Source organism: Saccostrea echinata, unplaced genomic scaffold (genome assembly GCF_033153115.1).
Source record: "Saccostrea echinata isolate AGI-Se365-2 ecotype Australia unplaced genomic scaffold, CSIRO_AGI_Sech_v1 ptg000012l, whole genome shotgun sequence".
In the NCBI taxonomy this organism is placed as follows: Eukaryota; Metazoa; Mollusca; class Bivalvia; order Ostreida; family Ostreidae; genus Saccostrea; species Saccostrea echinata.
The window spans coordinates 14,719,946-14,742,519 of NW_026889761.1; the positions used below are offsets into that span (position 1 = coordinate 14,719,946).

The 22,574-nt window shown below is 33.8% G+C and overlaps 3 protein-coding genes across 3 annotated transcripts; 2 read left to right on the top strand and 1 right to left on the bottom strand.

Moving 5' to 3' along the window:
• Positions 1 to 219: 219 nt before the first annotated feature.
• LOC133185411 (uncharacterized) lies at positions 220 to 6,138 on the bottom strand. The gene is made up of 8 exons (XM_061320597.1): positions 6,055 to 6,138; positions 4,828 to 5,677; positions 4,263 to 4,391; positions 3,397 to 3,584; positions 2,517 to 2,575; positions 1,950 to 2,140; positions 1,418 to 1,533; positions 220 to 674 (listed from the first exon to the last, which is right to left on the bottom strand). The coding sequence occupies exons 2-8, from the start codon at positions 5,614 to 5,616 to the stop codon at positions 551 to 553; spliced, it is 1,596 nt and encodes a 531-aa protein (XP_061176581.1). The 5' UTR covers positions 5,617 to 5,677; positions 6,055 to 6,138; the 3' UTR covers positions 220 to 550.
• A 5,511-nt stretch (positions 6,139 to 11,649) lies between these two features.
• LOC133185050 (cerebellin-3-like) lies at positions 11,650 to 22,329 on the top strand. Its single transcript, XM_061320114.1, has 4 exons — positions 11,650 to 11,710; positions 11,901 to 12,023; positions 21,002 to 21,303; positions 22,240 to 22,329. The coding sequence occupies exons 2-4, from the start codon at positions 11,906 to 11,908 to the stop codon at positions 22,327 to 22,329; spliced, it is 510 nt and encodes a 169-aa protein (XP_061176098.1). The 5' UTR covers positions 11,650 to 11,710; positions 11,901 to 11,905.
• LOC133185616 (piggyBac transposable element-derived protein 4-like) lies at positions 17,507 to 18,512 on the top strand. Its single transcript, XM_061320930.1, has 3 exons — positions 17,507 to 17,775; positions 17,853 to 18,034; positions 18,168 to 18,512. The coding sequence occupies exons 1-3, from the start codon at positions 17,507 to 17,509 to the stop codon at positions 18,503 to 18,505; spliced, it is 789 nt and encodes a 262-aa protein (XP_061176914.1). The 3' UTR covers positions 18,506 to 18,512.
• Positions 22,330 to 22,574: the final 245 nt, after the last annotated feature.

Here is a 22,574-nt window from a genome sequence, read left to right on the forward strand (position 1 = left end):
CCCCCCCCCCCCCGTTTGAATTTTTTTAAATGTTGTTTTTGTTTGTATAACAAGCATTTACCTTCGGTTTAGTCCAGTTTAGTACATATATTGATAAAATGATACTACTGCCCCCCCCCCCCCCCCTTCCCCCGTTATGAAATTTCTGAATCCGCCACTGCTTTGCTCTGTTGACAAAGGAACACTGAATAGACAAATGGTCAGTTGTAAATATTTATTATAAATTATTCATCTTCAATCAATCAACAGTTCAATATAAACAGTACAATAACAAACAAAATAATTACAGAAATATATCACATTTAAAGTATCTATATAAAATAATTGCATTCAGCAGTATGAAGTAAAACATACTTAAAAGGTCACTTGGTTTTGACAACTGGTGTTATAATGCTGTGGAGACAGTTCTGGAAGTTGTACTGCTACATTTACATGTATTAAGCATCTTTAACATGAACAGATTAAAAATCTATTAAACATTTATTCCGACTAGACTTTCTGCAGTTTGTGACACCACTTAGATAGATGAATTCTGTGACAAAGTTCTGTATTATGAAATGTACCAGTTCCACTTGCTTTCATCATCATCGTCATCATCACTTTCTGTTGTTCCGTTCTTTTCATTGGGCATGTGCGGCAGACCTTTCCGAGAGTTCACTTTCCTCCATATGCGCCTGAAGAAAATAACAAAGTGCAAATGATAGCAAACAACATCATATGAAATTCTTTTAAAAAAATATACATTTTTTAAAAGCTTTCTCATGCATAATATGATTTAATGATATTTTATTCATGGCCCAGCTTGAAAATATGAATACAATCATGTTCAAAAGTCACTGTATCTAGCAAAGGATCTTCAGAGATGTGGATATTTTATATGTTACGCTGCATTATGGCCAAGTAACTGTCCAAACACATGACCAGGACTAAGCCACACAAAAAGACAGTTAATTTCTACTAACAGTCACACCTTGTTATCTTGAACTCAACTGGACTGAGAAAAAACTTCCAGATATCTGAGGGTTCAAGATCTTGAGGGTAAAATACCTCAAGCATGGGACTTTCAAATGACTTCGACATATCTATGGTATTCGAGATATCAAAGTTCGAGATACTGAGTTCAACTGCATATATCACAAAATAGCCTTAACTAAAAGATAACTGAAAATGAACTTTTGGGCTGTTGAACCCAGACTTTTTTCAGCTACTCCTCTCTAAGGAGGTTGTGCAAATACAGTTGAGAACTTCAGTATCTCGAACACGGATATCTCGAATACCATGGATATTTCAAAGTGATTGGGAAGTTCTTATCATGTATTTTTTAAGTATTTTACCCTTGATATCTCGAACTCTCAGGTATCTTGAAGTTTTTTCTCGGTCCCATTGAGTTCGAGAGGTTTGACTTTATATTCCTTACCTAGCGTCTCTTTCACTGGTGTCGGCATCCTGAATAGCCTCCCGTAAATCTGTCTCCATTTCTGATATACTCCTCTCCAGGTATTCATTCTGTTTTAGCAGCTTCTGAACCTCTACCTGTTATAAAGAAACAATCCATTTTCAAACCTCAGCTTTACTTTTACCAGTTTTAACATTTACCAGTATTTCATTGTCTAGGACAAGGAGACAGACTAATTCTTTCACATTGACAGAGCTATATGAAAGTTTACCTCGTATTGTAAACTTTATTTATACATGACTTCTTAAATTTACATTAAAAAAAGTCATAACATGTACAATATGATGCAAAGTTTTTCAAACTTAAAAAATGTCAACAAGAAGGACTGTACAATTCTTTAACAGTTCACACATTCATATAAAATTTAAAACTAGCAAAGATGTTTATCTATCATGATTTTGGCATGCATTTTGAAATGGTACAGTTTTCAAATATTTTACACCTGCATGTACAATAAAATGCCTGAACAAATTATTAATAGGGTGGTGCATACCTCAGTTTCTTTAATACATTGTTCCAAATGAGTGCACACAGTCAGGGGGACATACTCTTCTCGTAACTTTGTGCGGAGTGCATTCAGGTCATCCAACTTTTCGAGGATTAGTGCTTTAACATGTTCTATTTCATCTGCAAGTTCAGCTGTGGGTTCTTCATGGTAAGCACTGGCTAGTTGTATTCTTGGTTCTATAAAGCATAACTTTAAAAATTCAATTTAAAAAAGTAGACTTTTTTTCCCTGAAACATTTTACATAGGAGAAGGGTTAGGTTCATTGAGATCAACTTAATTTATTCAATGTTAAGTGTTCTGGTTTGTGCTAAAGAACATTATGAAAGAAAATAATTGTGAAAATAGTGTTCTTGAAATTTATCTCTTGAAAGGTATTATTCATGCATTCAAACAATGTTATAACACAAAGTTTTTTTTAAATGTTTTCTTTAATGTTGTATAATAACAAGTTCTGCAACTCTTGCTGAATCATGTTACATTTATAGTGAGGAAATACCAATACATGTATAAACTTAGAGAGAGAGAGAGGGAGAAAGAGAGAGGGATTATTACCTGGCTCACTTGGCTCCCGAGCTAACAGTTCCTCCTCCTCCAGTAAGGCTTTTCTTAACCTAAAATTACATTTACATTCTGATAAGTCACCAAAGTCAGCTTTCCTAAACAAAGAAAGTTTATAATTGCTTCCTTTATTGGTATTACAAGGTTTATAAAGAATTTGACATTGACATTGATTTAACAAATATAATTTGCTTTCTTTTTTTAATTGAATAGATTTCTTCATGAAAGGTGTCCATTTAAGTGTTGTTGTTTCCTTCTATTTTGTGATTACTATATTTCTGTGAAATCACTAGTCTGTATCAATTTGCATGAAAATACTTAGATCACTTGTAAAACACTTTTAAAAATTCAAGTGTTGCAAAAACTGATGCATAAGCAGACTGTAAATGCTGTTCAAATATCTTAATTAATTTTTTAAAGTCCCCCCCCCCCCCAACACACACACATAGTATCCATGTGTATGAGCCAAAACTTGGAATAAATTTAAATCTTCCTTCAAGCACTGATTAGAAAACCAGAAAATAGTCAGACATGTATAAAATCGAATGTGATTACTTTACACCAAAAATAAATTATGAACAATTTATGAACGTGATGAAGGTGACATGAATTAATGATTGAGAAATAATTGAATCAGCATTGTCATATGGTGCATATAACAAGTAACATACTTTCTCAGTAATTTAATTCTACTAAAGACCGTTCTTCATTTTGCTTGAATACTCAATAAACATATTGCTTCATACATTAAGGAATCTACATGTGAATGTAAGTGTGAGCTGATCCTGAACAAAGCAAAGTACAAAGCATATTCCAATATTCTGTTAAATACCGGTATATATTATACATTTTGTGCGCTTCAATGTTACCCCACCTCTCATTATTTTCTAACAAGGACTTGGCTTTATCTTCTAACTTCACCACTTTGTTTTCAGCTTCCTCCAGCTCTTTGGGGCGTGAGGTCCCACGGAACACCATCAGCTCTACCTGTGTTCGGAGTTTCTTGGTGTGATCTGGGGACTGTTGGTCAAGGAGTTTGGAGATATAATTGTCATATTCAGTCTGAAAGAGATTTTTAAAGCAAATTTATGAAATCACAATTAACTTCAGAAACTAAAATATTAATGTCTTTTGTCAAAATTCAGCAGCTTTCAGAGGCATTGCCCCCTTCCTCCCATGGGCACCTATCAGGGTTTTGCCCTGCAGTACCTGGAGGCTCAAGGCACCCCAGGTACTGCACCCTCCCATTCTGAAATTTCTGGATCCACCACTGGATCACTTTTTCAAATGGAAACTGTACATAGTAATCTTCCCACATTTACAAGAAAAAAAAATAAAAAAAATAAAGGATAAAGTTTAACATATCTATGAGTAGAGTTTTTTTAAGATATAAGTATAATGATTATATATACCTGTAATAATACAGATGTTTATCCCAAAAATTCATAAGAATCTATTTTATATTTTTAAGAAATGAATTTAATTTTTGAAGATTCATGAGGACATGAACTACGAGTACGGTATTATGACGTAACAATAGAGATATTCATGCTAATCCATGGTAGTTCATGAGAAAATGAACAGTCCTCTAATTTGCAAAGAATCATAAGGAAAATGTATTGGTAATGTAAATATGTTGATATAAACATCATATATTTCATAACTGATTCATGCTTCTTCATAAACTAATACTGTTTAGAAAATTTTAAAGAAAACTAGACTAATTAAAAGTTTATGTACCTTTATATCCCTTAGTATATATGAAAATGTTGGACTCTCTTCTATTAAATCCTCTAAAACATTACTATAAACTTGGAGTTTGTGAAAGTTGGGTCTGTGATCATCAATGAAGTCAAGTGTCTCAAGCTCCTGTAAAAACATAAAAGAGATTGAGACAGACGTAAGTACATCATGTAATCAAACATCTATCAAATCAGTTTGAAAATCTGAGAAAATTATAATGATTAAATCATAATGTATCATGTATTCTACAGTGCATTTATTTTGGAAATTTAATAAAAAAAGGGACATGTTCCACAAGAATTTGTAATTTACATAATGTTATAACTGCAGAAAATAACCATTATATGGTATTTAGAATTACAAATTCAAAACCCAGAGACTGACGTAGTTAAGTTAATGATGACAGATTTTTTTGTTTTGCGTGTTACATGTAGATGTGTCCCGGACTTCAGTTAATCATGTTTATCCATTACATTGTACTTATTACTATTGTTAATATTGATGGTCATTAACAGTTCTATTACATAAAGCTTTTAAAGTGTTTTACATAAAATCTAATTACCTCCTGTAGCCTTTTTTCTAAGTGTTTCACAGCTTTCACACCAGATAGTACATGCTGTTCAGATGCATCTTTTAATCCAATGACTTGATCTTCCATTGATTTTAGTTTTTCATATTGATCCCTTTTGGTAACCCCAATATGATGAGTGGGCAAAAACTGGTGTCTGAAGGTTAACAAGTTGTCCATCTGAAGACTTTTCTGAATGTTTTCCATAACATCATATTCTTCATTTTCTTCTTCCATAGGGGGTAGCCTTTTTGATCGCCGACTGTTCCCAGGCAACATTACTTCCTCAGCTTTGAGCTCTTCCACTAAAACACCATCTTGGAGTTCTGTGTAAATAGACTTCTTAGATGCGGCACTTGGATTCCTCTTTGTGGACTCAGGACGGTCATCTGTGGTTCCTATAGTGGTCCCAATCGTACTAACTGGGGTCTTCACATTTTTGTATCGTATTTGTGAAGCCATGTTTATCTCACTGGGATATAGGGGTAAACTACCTGTCGTTCCCACACTGAAGTCATACAATGTCTCCTTCATTTTGGCCTCTCTCTGGGTAGATTTTCTTACATTAGCAACTGGGATTGTGCTTTTTTCAACAAGTGATATTCTCTTACCCTTCCCAGCAGTCCACTTGCTACTTGCCCATGATGAGGGTGGTTTATACAAAAAAGCTTCATTCAAGTGACCTCCTGCATATGAATGAATATCATGTTTCTGAACACCTTCCACATCATTCAGTAGATTTTTCAGCTGTTTACGTGAAGTAAAATTATACGCTGTCATCATTCACGAGAAAGAATTTAATTTAATTCAATGAATGAATTCATTTACAGGTGTAGTTATGTATCTGAAAAATAAAGTAAACATCAATTAAAGTAAAAATTGTGATCACGATAGTAACTGCTAATAATAGATTTAATACATTTAAATAAAATATAGGCTAATGAATCAAATTTATTAAACTTTCCTATGACTAGGCCTATATTTTCATTAATTTGAGTAACATCTTTTACAAAATCTCTTTAAAAAAACAAAACAAAATCGTTCGAGCTTAAAAATATTAATTTTCTAATCGTTACTTTGTATATTATAGATTTACAAGTTAATATATGCTGCAAAAATTAAATTGCAGAGGAAATTCGGACATCACGTAAACATTTGATTTTTGCAAAAAAAGTAAATGATATTTCCTCAACGTATAAAACTGTCAATGTAGTAACACACCTTTTCGTTATTACATTGTAGTTCAGCCGTAAATACTTCCAAATATCATGAAAAAAAATAGTTATAGTGCTAAGAATCGGATGAATCCCCTTTGTTTCAAGTAGTTATGGAGACATAGAAGAGTTCCTTCAAGTTGGATAACTTTAATTAGAAAACGAACCACATGTTTATTAAATTTTTGTACATACTAACATACCTCATGTTTGGGGCTTTAGTGTAATAAAAAGTCTTAAATTACAAGTCTCGAATGTAGATATTTTTTTTTACACGAAATAATACCTCAAGACAAACATGCCGACAATGTTTTATAAAAGATTGACATTTGACTTTAAAAAAAATATATACAGTTTTATTTGTCGATATTTCTTTCAATTTATTGTAAAAAAAAATAACACAAGTAAAATCAGCCTTACTGTCCTTAAGGGGGGCGACCATTTGATTCATGGGGGTGGGGGCTGGCAAATTTTGTCGAGTCAGATTATTTATGTTCCTGCCAGTGATCGAAGGACGGATTATTTATATTTATTTCCAAGATAATCAGACACAGATTATTTATTTTCTTTTTCATCCAAAAAAAACCAAAAACCAAAAAACACACAACTACAAAGCTCTATTTCGTGAAGGGGGGGGGGGGGGGTTGGTTACGTACGTAGCACAAGGTAAGGACATATATTATACACCTATTTACTTATTTACTTGCTCAAAAACTATTCCACGGTTTCATCTTCAGTCTCTTAGATGTGTTGCAGTGTTGCAAATATTAAATATTATTATACCTCTATGAATTTTTTCTATATAAAAATATGGCGAATAAACCTGCTATTTTTTTTAAACCGTGGAACAGTTTTTGTGCTATTAGCCCATGGTGAAATACATTTAGTCATCAAACTATTCACCGGCAGCATTCCGTTTCCCTCGCTTTTCATTTCAGAGCTCTTCTGGTTTTATCCAGATTGTGATGTAACACAAGTAAAGTCGGCTTCGGTATAATAAAACACCTATTTACTGGCTATGAGGACAATAGCAAGTTTATCGCCCCCCTCGACAGCAACTATTTCCCTCGGCTGCGCCTCGGGAAATAGTTGCTGTCTTGGGGAACGATAAACTTGCTATTGTCCTCATAGCCAGTAAATAGGTGTATAATATTTGCAACACTGCAACAGTCTAAGAGACTGAAGATGAATTTCATTTTCTATTCAACTGCCAAAAATACAATAATCATATGTTAACTTTTGAAAGGAACTTGATGATTTTTTTTTCAAGGAAAAAAATATCAAATATGTGAACAATTGATGATTCTTATATATTTTGTCTTTGCCAATTATTGTGATTGTGTTTGCGCCAATAAATATTGTATTGTATTTATTTTTCTTTCCAGTTGAGGACAGTTTATTTATTTTCAACATTTTCGAGGACAGATTATCTATTTCCAAATTCCTCAAGGCAATGTTATTCCAGTACTTGGAAGCTGTATTATGATAAAAACATTAACGCATGTGTGCTGGTATGATCGATAAGGTATTAAAAATTCAATATCCCAATATACTTATACAACAGTATATATTTCAAATAAAAAATTGAAAATGATAACCAGAATTTTAAGTTTGATAGTTTTTCGCACACATGCAGAAAAAGAGTATCCTAAAAGCCGAACTTCCTAAACAGGGGCATAAACTGGCCGGATTTTAAAGGGGAAAACTGTTTATAAGTGTTTATAAGTAATGTTCTAACCAATACCACCTACTTACAAAGAGTACCAGTCCTGTTCTATTTATAAATGGCCAATTAAAGCACTTGAGAGCAGATTTGTAAAGGGTTGGATACTTAAAGTATATCAAAATGGTACTTCTAATTAAAATTTTGTTTAAATTCCCTTGCATTATATCGATAGAAATACCATTCTAACGTCTTTCAAATTGACAATTAAGTGCAAAAATACTACTGACAACTTAATATAAATAAAGTATCTAAACACGATTTATCAGGAAAATGGTTAAAAGGGTCTTAATTTCTATTCTTCAATAAAATATGATCTCAGTTGTGGAGATTTCATATTCTGACATTGTACCATGTAGTGATAACCGTTTTCGGCGAGTCACAGATTATGCAAGCTTATTTTTATTATCTCAAGAGGGAGAATATTATATATATTTAATGCCAACTTAGACATTTTAGTGTAAAAACTGGCTGTGTGAATTAAATTCAGTAATACGACTTGGGTGATACAATGAATACATCCTGTTTCCTTTTGTTGTTGTTTGTCACCATTGATGATGTTGAGTCTTTCTCACCACTCACAGACAAGAACGAACGCAATTTCACAGACATTGGCAGAATGGATGCACAAAACGTCGAATTTTTCATCAACTTCTGAATCAAGAGACTTTAAACAGAATGGCCTTGGTAAAAGATGTTCAAGTTGTGACGAAAGATATGTTGACCTTGAAAGAAAACTGTAATGATTCCGGAATTTTCAGATACGACCATGCAGAGTTCTCAATTAGTCACTGATGACATCACGTGACATCAATCGTGTATATCCATATAGGAATGAGAGTACCAAATCCCCGGATGTACACGTGGTTTTGTTTGTTACACAAAGTAGTATAGAGTACTGAATAGTGTGTGTTACCCGATTGGCTGAATTCAGGTATATAATTATTTTCATTTTAAAGTAAAAATATTAATGTTTGAAATAAATGATGGAATGTAGGAATATTACAGAAAATATAGAAATACCAGGGGAGATTGTAGGAGTGGGGGTTGATATTTTTGGCATAGTGTCATTTACTGCCGATCGCTATAAGTTGTAAACAACTGCAATTTTGACCTATAAACGCCATGGGACCCTGTATTTTTTCCGGGCTTTTTTATGTGCACTCAGAATAAAGTTTCAAATGGTGCCAAGGATTTGTCTGAAATTGAATTAGTAGAGTACTGAGAGAGCAGAAGGTTTGTATAGAGTTCTATGGGAAAATAATTGGTACTCTTTTCCCATAAATACCGAGACTCTGCAGTCGTCTGGAGTTGTTCTTCGGACGTAGCCAAGGTTAGAAGACGAGTGCCGTGAATGAAGTATTCACATTAAATATTCCTCGCCTGTTTTACAGTTAGAGAGAGAATTGGAAGGCCAAACCAGTTGAGGCCTGCCACAAACGAGGTTGACCTCCAGTATGGAGGCTAACCATAGTTTGTTGGATCTCGTCTGCATTGGCTGACCAGTCCGTCCAGGCTGCTATACTCATTGTCCGTCCTGAATAAGGCATCCTACAGTGAGTGTAGTGGTTGAAGGGCTATCACATATACTGTCCGTCCTGAATAAGGCATCCTACAGTATATGCGGTAGTCTGAGGGCGACTGGGCTCTATTTTAATTAGTGTTAGGTTAGGACTACCATTGCTTGCCTCCGATTGTTATATTGATTCACCATTTGATTATTGTTTACCTAGATAAGGTTAGGACATATTTGTATATTTCGGCAGTCCACTTAAATTATACCAATCAGTTTTTAATCAGTTAATGTTGAACACCCCAAACCCTGGAATTGACCAGGTACGATCTCTGTGATTAATGTAAATACGTTACAAAAATTTGGTGTCAGCGGTGGGATTTGGGGTTGCATTCAATCATTAAAGTTTATATATGTTATCTTTTTGTCTTTGTTGATTTTTGACGAGTAATTTATTTTTGAAAATTATTGATATGTCTGAGAGTGACATGAATGCTGAGATGACTGCCTTAGAGCAGGAAATAAGTAGGCTTCAGACTAGTATTAATAAAGGTCAAGCAAGGACAGCCGCCAGAGATTCTGGACTGCCTGAAAGTAGGCGGACTACCATTGATGACCAAGATTACACGAGTAAGGGCGCAAGACCAAAAACTGTTAGGACGAGCACCCTACCAAATATGTATACTAGGCCTGACAATCTTAGCGATTTAAGAAGAGCTGTTAATGGCGAGCCAGAAAGGATTTCTATCACGAGCACACCATACCATGCTAGTACATCCAGGCACGAGTTTCCCTTGCTGAATGAGACAAACATTACAACACGCCGCCCTGAGAATATTACACAGGCTGACAAACGGAAAAACGCCATGGTGAAACCAGATAAATTTGATGGAAGTTCGTCATGGGCTGATTTTAAGTCTCACTTTGATGTCTGTGCAGAACTGAACAGATGGACTCTGGCTGAGAGGGGGATGTACTTAGACGTTGCTTTGAGAGGTCAAGCACAGAGTGTGTTTGGAAATCTACCAGCGGTAGACAGATGCAACTACAGACTCTTAAGTAAGGCACTTTAAGTCAAGATAGAGTTCCGCTGACCTTCGGTTCGAACTAGTTGTACATAGTTGTATATATTGTTTTTTTTTTGTTTTTTTTTTTGTATATACACTGCAACTTTGAAATCAATTTGCTGTTTATTCAACATTCAGCTAAATTTAAGAAGTAATTAGTTTCAAATTTGTACATGCGGGACGCATGTCATCGGAGGCATGGGCAGTGTAATGATTCCGGAATTTTCAGATACGACCATGCAGAGTTCTCAATTAGTCACTGATGACATCACGTGACATCAATCGTGTATAAATACCGAGACTCTGCAGTCGTCTGGAGTTGTTCTTCGGACGCAGCCAAGGTTAGAAGACGAGTGCCGTGAATGAAGTATTCACATTAAATATTCCTCGCCTGTTTTACAGTTAGAGAGAGAATTGGAAGGCCAAACCAGTTGAGGCCTGCCACAAAAGAGGTTGACCTCCAGTATGGAGGCTAACCATAGTTTGTTGGATCTCGTCTGCATTGGCTGACCAGTCCGTCCAGGCTGCTATACTCATTGTCCGTCCTGAATAAGGCATCCTACAGTGAGTGTAGTGGTTGAAGGGCTATCACATATACTGTCCGTCCTGAATAAGGCATCCTACAGTATATGCGGTAGTCTGAGGGCGACTGGGCTCTATTTTAATTAGTGTTAGGTTAGGACTACCATTGCTTGCCTCCGATTGTTATATTGATTCACCATTTGATTATTGTTTACCTAGATAAGGTTAGGACATATTTGTATATTTCGGCAGTCCACTTAAATTATACCAATCAGTTTTTAATCAGTTAATGTTGAACACCCCAAACCCTGGAATTGACCAGGTACGATCCCTGTGATTAATGTAAATACGTTACAAAACCTCGCTGCAGCCGAAAAAAAGATTGTCGAGTATCAGGCTTCTGCTGATGAATTAAAAAGAGTAGTGAAAATATTGAAACGTGAAAACAGTTTGTTGAAAAATGAAAGTTATGCACACAAACAACACCTTGAGAATATTGATGAATATATTACAAAGATTCTGCAGAACAATCAAGACTTTCAAATAAAAATCGAGGATGAACGAAAAATGTTTGAGAAAAATATTTCGGATACAATAGCGGACATTAAAATTGAAGTTCGTTATATGTCGGTAACCTTGCTTGATTTAAAATCACAAACACGCGATGTCGGAAGTCATATTCCTGATTCCATCGAAGAAAGGTGCATGGCGATTTTCAAAACTGAGAATTCTTCGATAGACAATCTCAAAAAGAAATTATTGTCAACCGACAACAAACTTAAAGCGACAGTTTCCAAACTCGAGAAGTCTCAAGCTGAATCTGTATCAACATTTTTTGGTAAATCATTTCAAAACATTCTACATCATTTTATAAATTGTTACTAGAGGTTCGAGTAAATATGAAACAAAAGAAATACAGATGTAAAATTCGGAGATGAAAAGGTCTGAGTGTTAAATGTAAAAAAAAGAGGAAAATGGGGAGAGGGGGGATAAGAAAAAAATTATAATATACCGACATTTATTTCAAGGTGACATGAATTCTACAATAGAGAGCCTGAAAGCTGAATTGAAGCAGTCTCAGATTGAACGACTGAAGTTATCTGCTACAGTGGCATCTCTGGAGATGTTCCGAATGAATATGACAACTTACGGTATTTTTGAAACTCTTTTCTTTATGCCATAATTATGACATATTTTTGTCTTTCATGTACCATAGGCAGCCATGTTTTCTATTGTTTTAACTATGGGTTATCTACACCATAACCCATGGGCGGAGCCTTCATAACCTATAGGCGGTGCATGTCTTAAATTGCATACAAAATCAATTAAATTTTAAATCTTTTAATTTATTCTCGGTAGACTTTAGAAGGCTTTTCCATATCGTCGTCATCGTTAAACTTTCCAAATCGATCGTCAGAATGGTCTAACTGCTGTATAACATTTTCAGGTGTAACCGGCTCCTGGGTCAAATTAAAATCCGCTTGAGTAAGAGATAAATCCCCAATACCATCAAACACGCTTACTTCGTCCTCTATCAACTGGCCTATCTGTGAGAAAGCTTGATCATCGATAGAAATGTCCCATTCAAAATTTTGCGGAAGTTCAAGAAAATCCAGATCCATGCTCATTGCGCTGTGTTTGTCTATTTTCGCTTTTTGATTGCAAGTGCACAAAATGTGCAATAAAATGTAATATATATGCACAGTGTATAGCGCGTGAAATTATAATTATGTCAGGTGACAAACCATATTAGGAAATTTATCTGCAACTTATACATCATCTCTCTGCCGTATTAGGAAATCTGAGAGTGCTATGGTACATGTGACTTACCGTATAAGTTTTTTATTGGTTTTCTCTAGATACCCTATAGAGAGGTTAAAAGGTCACGAGAAGGCCTCCTCCCAAATGAAATTGCTTCCTACGAGCCTGAAACATGAGCTAAATGTGATTGACATCATTATTATATCATTTAATTTCTATAAAATAATTGATTCTGATTGGATAAAAAATTCTTTTGATAACCGCATCAATAGAATTTGGAGTTCGCTTGCACTTAGTAGCCGGAACTACTTTGTCTGTCTTTACATGTATATTTCCCGCTTCCAGAAGTTCATGAAGGAACAATTAAATACTTTTTCTCTAATAGATATTTTCCTGAATTTCGAAACTTGTCCGTTGCGTTCCTGACTTATTTTCTACTTTCGTTTCTTTTTGAATTATCCCCCTTTGCTAAACAAATCAGATCGTCTGCATGACAACAATACAGTAATGGGAAAGAAGGAAAGAAATCAGCATACCAATGTTAAATGTTTGACTTTGAGATAACTGGTATGAACAATAGAACTGTGAAGAAATGTTTTCATGCTACCAAAGCGGGGAAATGCCGTTAGGAACCGAATGATCGAGAAAAACGACACTGCATGAATGAGGACGGAATTCTTTCAATGTTAAACAGTAGGCAACAGACTCTTTCAGATTTTACAGCATGGACAGGTTGTGATACATATTTATACAGAACAGAACAGAACAGAACAGAACAGAACATTTATTTTCTAATTTAGAGCCCATAACAGACAAGTATGAAATTATTACAATAATAAAGAAAAGATATGCCAATGGATAGTATAACAACTTGTAAATGACATTACTCATTTCAACAATAATATTGTACTATTTCAGTTAAAGGGAATACTATATATAAAACTGTATGACTACTACAACATGTTATCATTTATGAATTTGCCCACAGAATTAAGAGTTTCTTTGTCTTCAGTATTGAGTAACCAAAAAAGTTTTTGTTCATCATCTAATGCCGAGAAATTGGGAAATTTACTTTTAATTGATTGAAAAATTTCTTTTCTTTGATGATCATATTTTTTACATGTTATGAGAAAATGAGTTTCATCATCTACACTGTTAGAGTTACATCTATTGCATAATCGATCTTCACGAGGGATGTTGGTAAATCTTCCCACTTCAATTTGCAATCTGTGACAAGAAATTCTTAATTTACATAGAGATTTTCTGTGATGAAAATTTTTAACTACTGATAAATAATTCTCATAACCCCAATTTTGTTTGAGTTTTACATATGTGCTTAATTTACCATCAGTATAACTTTGTTGACTTGTATACCAATTTTTTATATAATAATCTAATATGGTTTTATGACAGAGTGACTTAAATTTATGCTTCCCATAACAAATTACTTCATCTTTGATATTCAGTATATTTCTTAATTTCTGTACAAATGCGAACCATGAGTTCTTTCCATGTACATAAAGATTTTTACTACATTCATATGCATCTTTAAGTAAAGGAAATTCTGTGGACAAATTTTCAAATCTATACCAACTTTTGATTAACAATTTGACAATATCATAATGCAGGGGGAACCTTCCCAATTCAGACAATACTGCAAAATTTGTACTTTTCTTATGAACACCAAGAATATATTTACAGAATTTAAGGTGTATTTATATGTTCGGTTTGAAATTCAGATGAAGAGATGCGCAAATGAAATCCAAAATTTCTGTGACCTATAGAAAGAGTTGTTAAGATATCCCAGTAGTATCCCTTTAAATTTAAGAACCTAGATAGGTTACCGGGGAAATATACCCATTGGGATATAGCAAAAAAATGATAACACAACAGGTAAGTTTTTTGTGTTAATTAAAGAACTGTTAATCATTGTTAGAAAAGATTGGTAGTGACAAGACAATATTTGAGAACGTTTTTTCTTCGTTAGGCCTAGATAGCCATTTTGAATTTCAGCAACATTGTTCTGATATATTCCTACGCACTGTTTTTGATGCGTAAATTTAATAGTAAACTGAAGGAAAGTTTCATTTTATTATTTTAAAATCATAATTAAATGATAAGAAATGAAAGTAATATTTTTTTCTTTGACCGACGTATCAAAGAAAAAATTTGGACAGAAAACGTTTTCATCAATGCGCTACCCTCTTAGTGCCGCAGCGACATGTATGTCGCTAGAGAGTTCAATGCCACGGGGACGTTTTGGTCGCCTGTCATTTGAGTGCCAAAACGACACATATGTCGCATCGGAGTTAAAAATAAAAGATAAAATAAAGTAATGTTTATTTTCCTTAAAATGAATGATTTAGATTTTATAAATGATGAGATATGATAAGTGCAATTTGTTCTCTCAAAATGACGTAATTTTTGTACGTTTTATGACGTCATAATATGCAAATATTACGTAGAAGTTGTAAAAGAAAATGTCATCTGATACTGATAGTGATGACAGCTATGCGACCGACAGCGATAATAATGTTGATGTTCTAGTCGGTAGAGTCAATCATGGTCCATGGTTTACGGTGGTGGATCCAAGTTCTTTCACTATTTCAAGGCTGCCTGATTTTACAGCTGATCACGGACCAGTTGATTTTGAACCCAATATGGTGCCTTTCGATTATTTTGAAAAGTTTTTGAAAGATGAGGACTGCTGCATTTTGGACATTATTGTAGAAGAGACAAACCGCTTTGCTGAAGAAAGTATGAATATCCGTCAGCGGACTCCATTTGCAAGAGAAAATAATTGGAAACCTATTACCAAAGATGAAATGAGCGCTTTTTTGGCCTTGTATTTGCGATGGGAGTCGTACGGAAACCAACTTATGCGTCATACTGGGAGAGAGGTTCCGGTGATCTTATAACAGAGACTCCGAACTTTTCTCAAGTAATGTCCAGAAACCGATTCCAAGCAATACTTCGATTCCTTCATTGCAACGACAATGCTCTGAATGTTCAAAGGGGGCTACCAGGTTTTGACCCGCTACATAAAGTGAGACCAATCATCGACTTTTTTAATGACGTATTTGAAAAGAATTATAGGTATATTCCTTGATTTACTTGACTAATAATAAAATTACATTTTGACGTTTTTGATAAAATTTTTAATTTAAATCAAATTTCCACGTCTTTTTAAATATATCCTTTTTATTATAAAGTCGGTAAAATTCTCGAATGCAGAACAGTAATGATACATACACTGTATTAATTTTGAATAATTATTGAATTTTTTTTTCATTCATCCATCCGATGTCTTTTTAACATACATGTACATGTATGTATTGCCTAGAATTATTAAGGAGCATTTCGTTTTGCAGAATTAATAAGAAATCTATATTGGTTTTTGCACAAATGCAAAACTTTATACATGCATATACATGTAGAAATTATAAAAAAATATATATATACCGAAATTCATAATCAGTTGTGTGTCATATTTATTATCATTGTTCATATAATTTTTTTTGTCTCTTGTTAAATGTTCCGTCTTTATGATAGGCTTTCACAGAATGTTTGTATTGATGAACGGATTATCGGATTCAAGGGCAGACATTTCCTGAAGCAGTATATTGCCAACAAGAAGGCACATAGATGGGGAGTGAAGGCCTGGGTGTTAGCCGAGTCGCACACCGGTTACACACATCATGTCCAAATTTATCAGGGAAAACACAACAGCCCGAATCATCCACTTGGCCAAGGGTGTGTTAATTTAATAGATGTGTATACTAAGTCTGAATACTAGTAAAATGATCGTATTTTCATTATGGCATATATATGAAGTTTATATTTTAATTTTAACAAATAATAGTATTCAAAAGAGCTATGATTACAACTATGTGTGTCAAAATGGTAGCTAATAATGAAGGGGAATTAATAAACTCGAAAAAATAATTAGTAGATACGTTCAATGAAGTAAAGTGGGTGAGGTAGGTTTGCAAATTTTTACAAATAAAGTATGGACTCCTTCCGCAATCATGTTATAAAAAATAATATAACATACAATCGGAATTATTTTTAAGCAAATCGCTCGGTATATTTCATCAAAAGTCATTTCTTAATTATTGGAATGAGAAAGAAACTTGCACAAACATAAAGAGATTATCAACTAAAACAACAAATTCACTACATGTAGACACCCCCCCCCCCCCTCCAAAATATATACACCCCAAACCTTGGTATTTTTTTTTAAATGTTTTATTTCATACAACATTTTTATATTAAACATTTTACAATATCCAACATATAGAAAGAACTCCAACAAAAAATTAAAATTAAAAATACTCCTATTGTATTATGAAATAGAACAGAAAAGTCACTTTGGTTTTTATTTACATTAACCCCCCCCCTTCCCCCTTTAGGATATCGGACCTTAAAAATCATGGATACCTATACTTTATGTCATCAAAATTTTAATGTATCATCATATTTTGTTTCGGTATTGTCTTTAACCATGCTGTCCCTACATTCCACTCTAATCACACTATTCTTCTTCAAAAGTAAATTCTATAGTGTTAAAATATCAAATCATTCTTGTTAATACATATACAACCCGTCCACACTATAGGAAGGAGAGGGGTGACTTACATGCTCTATAAGTTTTAAACACTTTTTTGAAAACAGTCCCTAAGCCTGGGTGTGCATATCGACTTTAAAGGGGGGGAGGGGGCTGGGGGGGCTGACCACAAGCACTTGCGAAGTCATTTCAACTATAATTTTTAAGTGCAGAATTAGATCTGTGCAGTTGTATTAGAATTTTGAAAATAACTCGTTTAGTTCATAAAAAAATAACTATCAAAATCATTTCAGATATAAAGTCGTAATGGATTTAATGAGACCACATTTTGGTAACCTACACCACGTGACCATTGACAGCTGGTTTACCAGTCCCAAACTTCTGCATGATTTAAGGGACAGGGGAGTTTTTGGCACAGGTACAGTTATTACTTCGAGGAAGGGAATGCCAGTTAGTTTTAAAACTACCCGCTTGCCCAAGGGAGACATGATTGTGAAGTCGCAAGGTCCTTTGATGGCAGTTCTGTACAGTGATCGGCGACAGGTGACTCTCCTCAGCACTACAGGAAGTTCCAGGTAGATTTATCACATAATATTATCATAATACTCTAAAATTGTTGACTGCATTTAATGATGTCACATTTCATATTTAGAATGATGCGAAAAGCTAACACCAAAGGAAAAATTGTTAAAGCACCAGGAGTTGTGCACAAGTATAACGAAACAATGGGCGGAGTAGATCTAGGTGACCAGCTTCTTACACAGTATGAACCTCAGTTTCGTAGTCTCAAACTATGGAAGAAAATTCTGTTCAGTTTCTTGATGATGGCTGCAGGTAATACATATTTTGCAACATTTCTTGACTTTAAATTACTTCTCGCGAATATATATAGGACTCAAAAATACAAGCATGTGCAACACGTATTAATGCTATTATGTATTATTTAACAATCCGTTATCTCTTTCAGTCAATGCCTATATATGTTACAAGTCCTCCTTCGTGATACAGAAGAAAATGGACCACTTACAATTTCAGAAAGAGATAATAAAGGGACTTTTGGGAAATTTTAGGGAAGGAAGATCAAGACGGGGACGACTTGGTGTACTGAGATGTGCTAGATTGTCTGCCAAACATTTCATAGACTGGATCCCTGAAAAGAAGCGAATGAAATGTGCTGTTTGTTCAGGAAAAAGAGGGAACTTTGCCGGAACAAGGATCCGTACTTGGTGCCCTGATTGTTCCGTCGGGTTGTGTGTTGGAAATTGTTTCAGGAAATTCCACACTCTTATTAATTATGAAGAATAAAATTATTTTTACATGGAATATATAATAATGAGTTTTAGTCATATTCATTTACTACGTACTTGTATTTGGTTTGATTTCTCAGTTACTTTTTTCACGTAACTTAGTTTTAAATTAAAAAAAAAATCAAGGATGAACTATTTAGCGAAGGTATTGTAATATTTCCAAAATTTTGACAATTTAATTTTTATTATACTTTCATGTTCATTAGTCGAATCTGATTGGTTGGAAGGCGTTTGTTACACTACTGCGTACATAAACCACGCCCTCCACAGGGAGACAATTCATTACAAAAAACGCCACTTCACTACTCGATACAAGGAATACCCTATTAATTTAAAACGACTTGTTCTTCACTTTTTTTTTACTTAATTGCAGTTGCCGGGATTTCTCTGGTACTATATAATTTTTATAACTTTAGCAAACTACATAATTATATAATAAATGTACTGGAATTTTATTCCAGATATTTTTTTTCCGTCACATTTGAAAGTTACTTTTTTTCATATTTTGAAATAAATTTTATGCAAGCAAATTTTATCGCACTTGCAAGATTTTACAATCAGCTTTATTAGTTTTAGTCTTTTATAAAACGGGAATAAGAAATTATTAAATTCCTTTTTGTTAAATTATTTGTGGAATGAATAAAATGATCTATGTATGAGGATCAGGTTGCAAAATTCAGGAAGGGGTGTGCAAATCCGGATTCGCTCCTTATAAAAAGAATTTGTTCAAGAACATCGAAATAATTGTCTGTTACGTTAAGGTATTTCGGTACGCAGAACGTACAGACTACTATGACGTACTAGCGACGTCATAACGTAATTCTATTATAAATGGCACTAAGAGGGTTAAATTTACGAACCTAGATAGGTTACCGGGGGAAATATACCCATTGGGATATAGCAAAAAAATGATAACACAACAGGTAAGTTTTTTGTGTTAATTAAAGAACTGTTAATCATTGTTAGAAAAGGTTGGTAGTGACAAGACAATATTTGAGAACGTTTTTTCTTCGTTAGGCCTAGATAGCCATTTTGAATTTCAGCAACATTGTTCTGATATATTCCTACGCACTGTTTTTGATGCGTAAATTTAATAGTAAACTGAAATCATTTAATTTCTATAAAATAATTGATTCTGATTGGATAAAAAATTCTTTTGATAACCGCATCAATAGAATTTGGAGTTCGCTTGCACTTAGTAGCCGGAACTACTTTGTCTGTCTTTACATGTATATTTCCCGCTTCCAGAAGTTCATGAAGGAACAATTAAATACTTTTTCTCTAATAGATATTTTCCTGAATTTCGAAACTTGTCCGTTGCGTTCCTGACTTATTTTCTACTTTCGTTTCTTTTTGAATTATCCCCCTTTGCTAAACAAATCAGATCGTCTGCATGACAACAATACAGTAATGGGAAAGAAGGAAAGAAATCAGCATACCAATGTTAAATGTTTGACTTTGAGATAACTGGTATGAACAATAGAACTGTGAAGAAATGTTTTCATGCTACCAAAGCGGGGAAATGCCGTTAGGAACCGAATGATCGAGAAAAACGACACTGCATGAATGAGGACGGAATTCTTTCAATGTTAAACAGTAGGCAACAGACTCTTTCAGATTTTACAGCATGGACAGGTTGTGATACATATTTATATGTTCGGTTTGAAATTCAGATGAAGAGATGCGCAAATGAAATCCAAAATTTCTGTGACCTATAGAAAGAGTTGTTAAGATATCCCAGTAGTATCCCTTTAAATTTAAGAACCTAGATAGGTTACCGGGGGAAATATACCCATTGGGATATAGCAAAAAAATGATAACACAACAGGTAAGTTTTTTGTGTTAATTAAAGAACTGTTAATCATTGTTAGAAAAGATTGGTAGTGACAAGACAATATTTGAGAACGTTTTTTCTTCGTTAGGCCTAGATAGCCATTTTGAATTTCAGCAACATTGTTCTGATATATTCCTACGCACTGTTTTTGATGCGTAAATTTAATAGTAAACTGAAGGAAAGTTTCATTTTATTATTTTAAAATCATAATTAAATGATAAGAAATGAAAGTAATTTTTTTTTTTTTGACCGACGTATCAAAGAAAAAATTTGGACAGAAAACGTTTTCATCAATGCGCTACGCGCATTGATGACGTTTTCCGTCCAAATTTTTTCTTTGATACGTCGGTCAAAGAAAAAAATATTACATTCATTTCTTAAGGAAAGTTTCATTTTATTATTTTAAAATCATAATAAAATGATAAGAAATGAAAGTAATATTTTTTTCTTTGACCGACGTATCAAAGAAAAAATTTGGACAGAAAACGTTTTCATCAATGCGCTACGCGCATTGATGACGTTTTCCGTCCAAATTTTTTCTTTGATACGTCGGTCAAAGAAAAAAATATTACATTCATTTTTTAAATGTAAAATCGAGAACACAGTCATACTTAGGTCTTTTTTAGTTTCAAGAATTGATTTCATTCATCTCATTATTAGGTCGGCAGAAGAAAGTGGCTTTTACTGTTGGAGTGACGTTTTCCAATGGTGGCTGGAACAGTGGAGCATTGATATTTCCCTCGGTCATTAACAATGTTGGTGGTGGATACAATCCGACAACCGGTATCTTCACTGCCCCAATTGATGGAGATTATATCTTCTTCCTTGCTGTTTCCGAGTACAATAGACAGCATAGTAAGGTAGACATTGTTATGAATGGGGTTTCGAAAGTAAGAACCTTGGGATCGTCAGGCTCAGCGTATCAAACGGGAGTAAACATGGTTTTTCTGCAGCTTAACGAGGTTCGCTCCTGAGCTTTTGAGCAGATTTTTATTTTAACCTATATTTAAAAAAATTTGCGTAATGTTTTAATTCTTACAATAAGTTTGGATTCTACAATGCCAATTAAACTATATTCAGTTAAAACTCCATGATTAAATTCCATACCAAAAGCATTAAGTGAGGAACTATATTTTGTGGCGGAAGGTTTTTTAGAAGAAAATGATCATTTTTTCTCTTTCGAAGTATTTAAAGTATGTTAAGTTTGGATTCCTATTTTTACATGCAGTCTGCACACAGAATTATTTTGAGCAGTGAACTGTTTTATACTGGTCCTAAATTATATATTTAATAAACTGTCATGAATTCAATCATTATATTTGATAAATAGATCAAATATATTGTGAAAATCAAGAAAAAAATAACCCTAATTTAAGCTCAAAATTAGCACTATTTTAGTAATATCTAAAAATTAACATCACAGACCCCCACTTTTAACTTTCTTTTCTGAATATACAAGATACTTTTAACCATTCTTCTTAAATTCAGTAAAATGTCATTACTTTTAAATGAGTTTTTTGCTTGTTAAATTTGTAATGCTAGCAAAATGAAATTTTTTGAGTGCAAAAAGGTCAAATAATTGAACGTGCGGAGTAATTAAAAAAAAATTTGTTGTCAAAAATTTTAATGGGTCTATTCAAGATGAAATAAGACTGTGTTTGTTCCCAAAACTTATTTGAATAAAAAATATCGGAGGAAAAACTTAAAAATTGATTTATGTGTAAGACGTTTTTACAGTGCAAAAAGGTCAAACTAAATGCTCTGTAGCGCCAAAAGAAGCGCATTGACCCCATTTTTTTGTTTTGATTTTTAATTAAGCTATATGTATAAATTCTAAAAATATACTTGATAAAAAATTCTCATTACTTTTGATGTCAGGATCCAACCTCCTTAAACAGAGGGACGCGGTGTGGGCCAGAGCATATGCTGGTAGAGGCTACAACACCGAGGGAGTTCCCATTACAACCTTCTCTGGCTTCCTCCTGTAACCTTGATTTTTAAGGAAACTGAATTCACTTTGTCTACAAAATTGTTATGAAAGTAATTTCTAGATCAGTTTTTAATATATTGATAACATTTTGAGGGGAAAAAACTCACTCGTTTGTCAGAGATTTTGTCTAAAATGTAATGGGTTAAAATTGAATTTGTTCATGCAAATCAAATTAATGCTCCTGTATCTGGTATTATGGTAAAAATACGTACATTTTTATTATTTATCTTTTCAATTACTTAG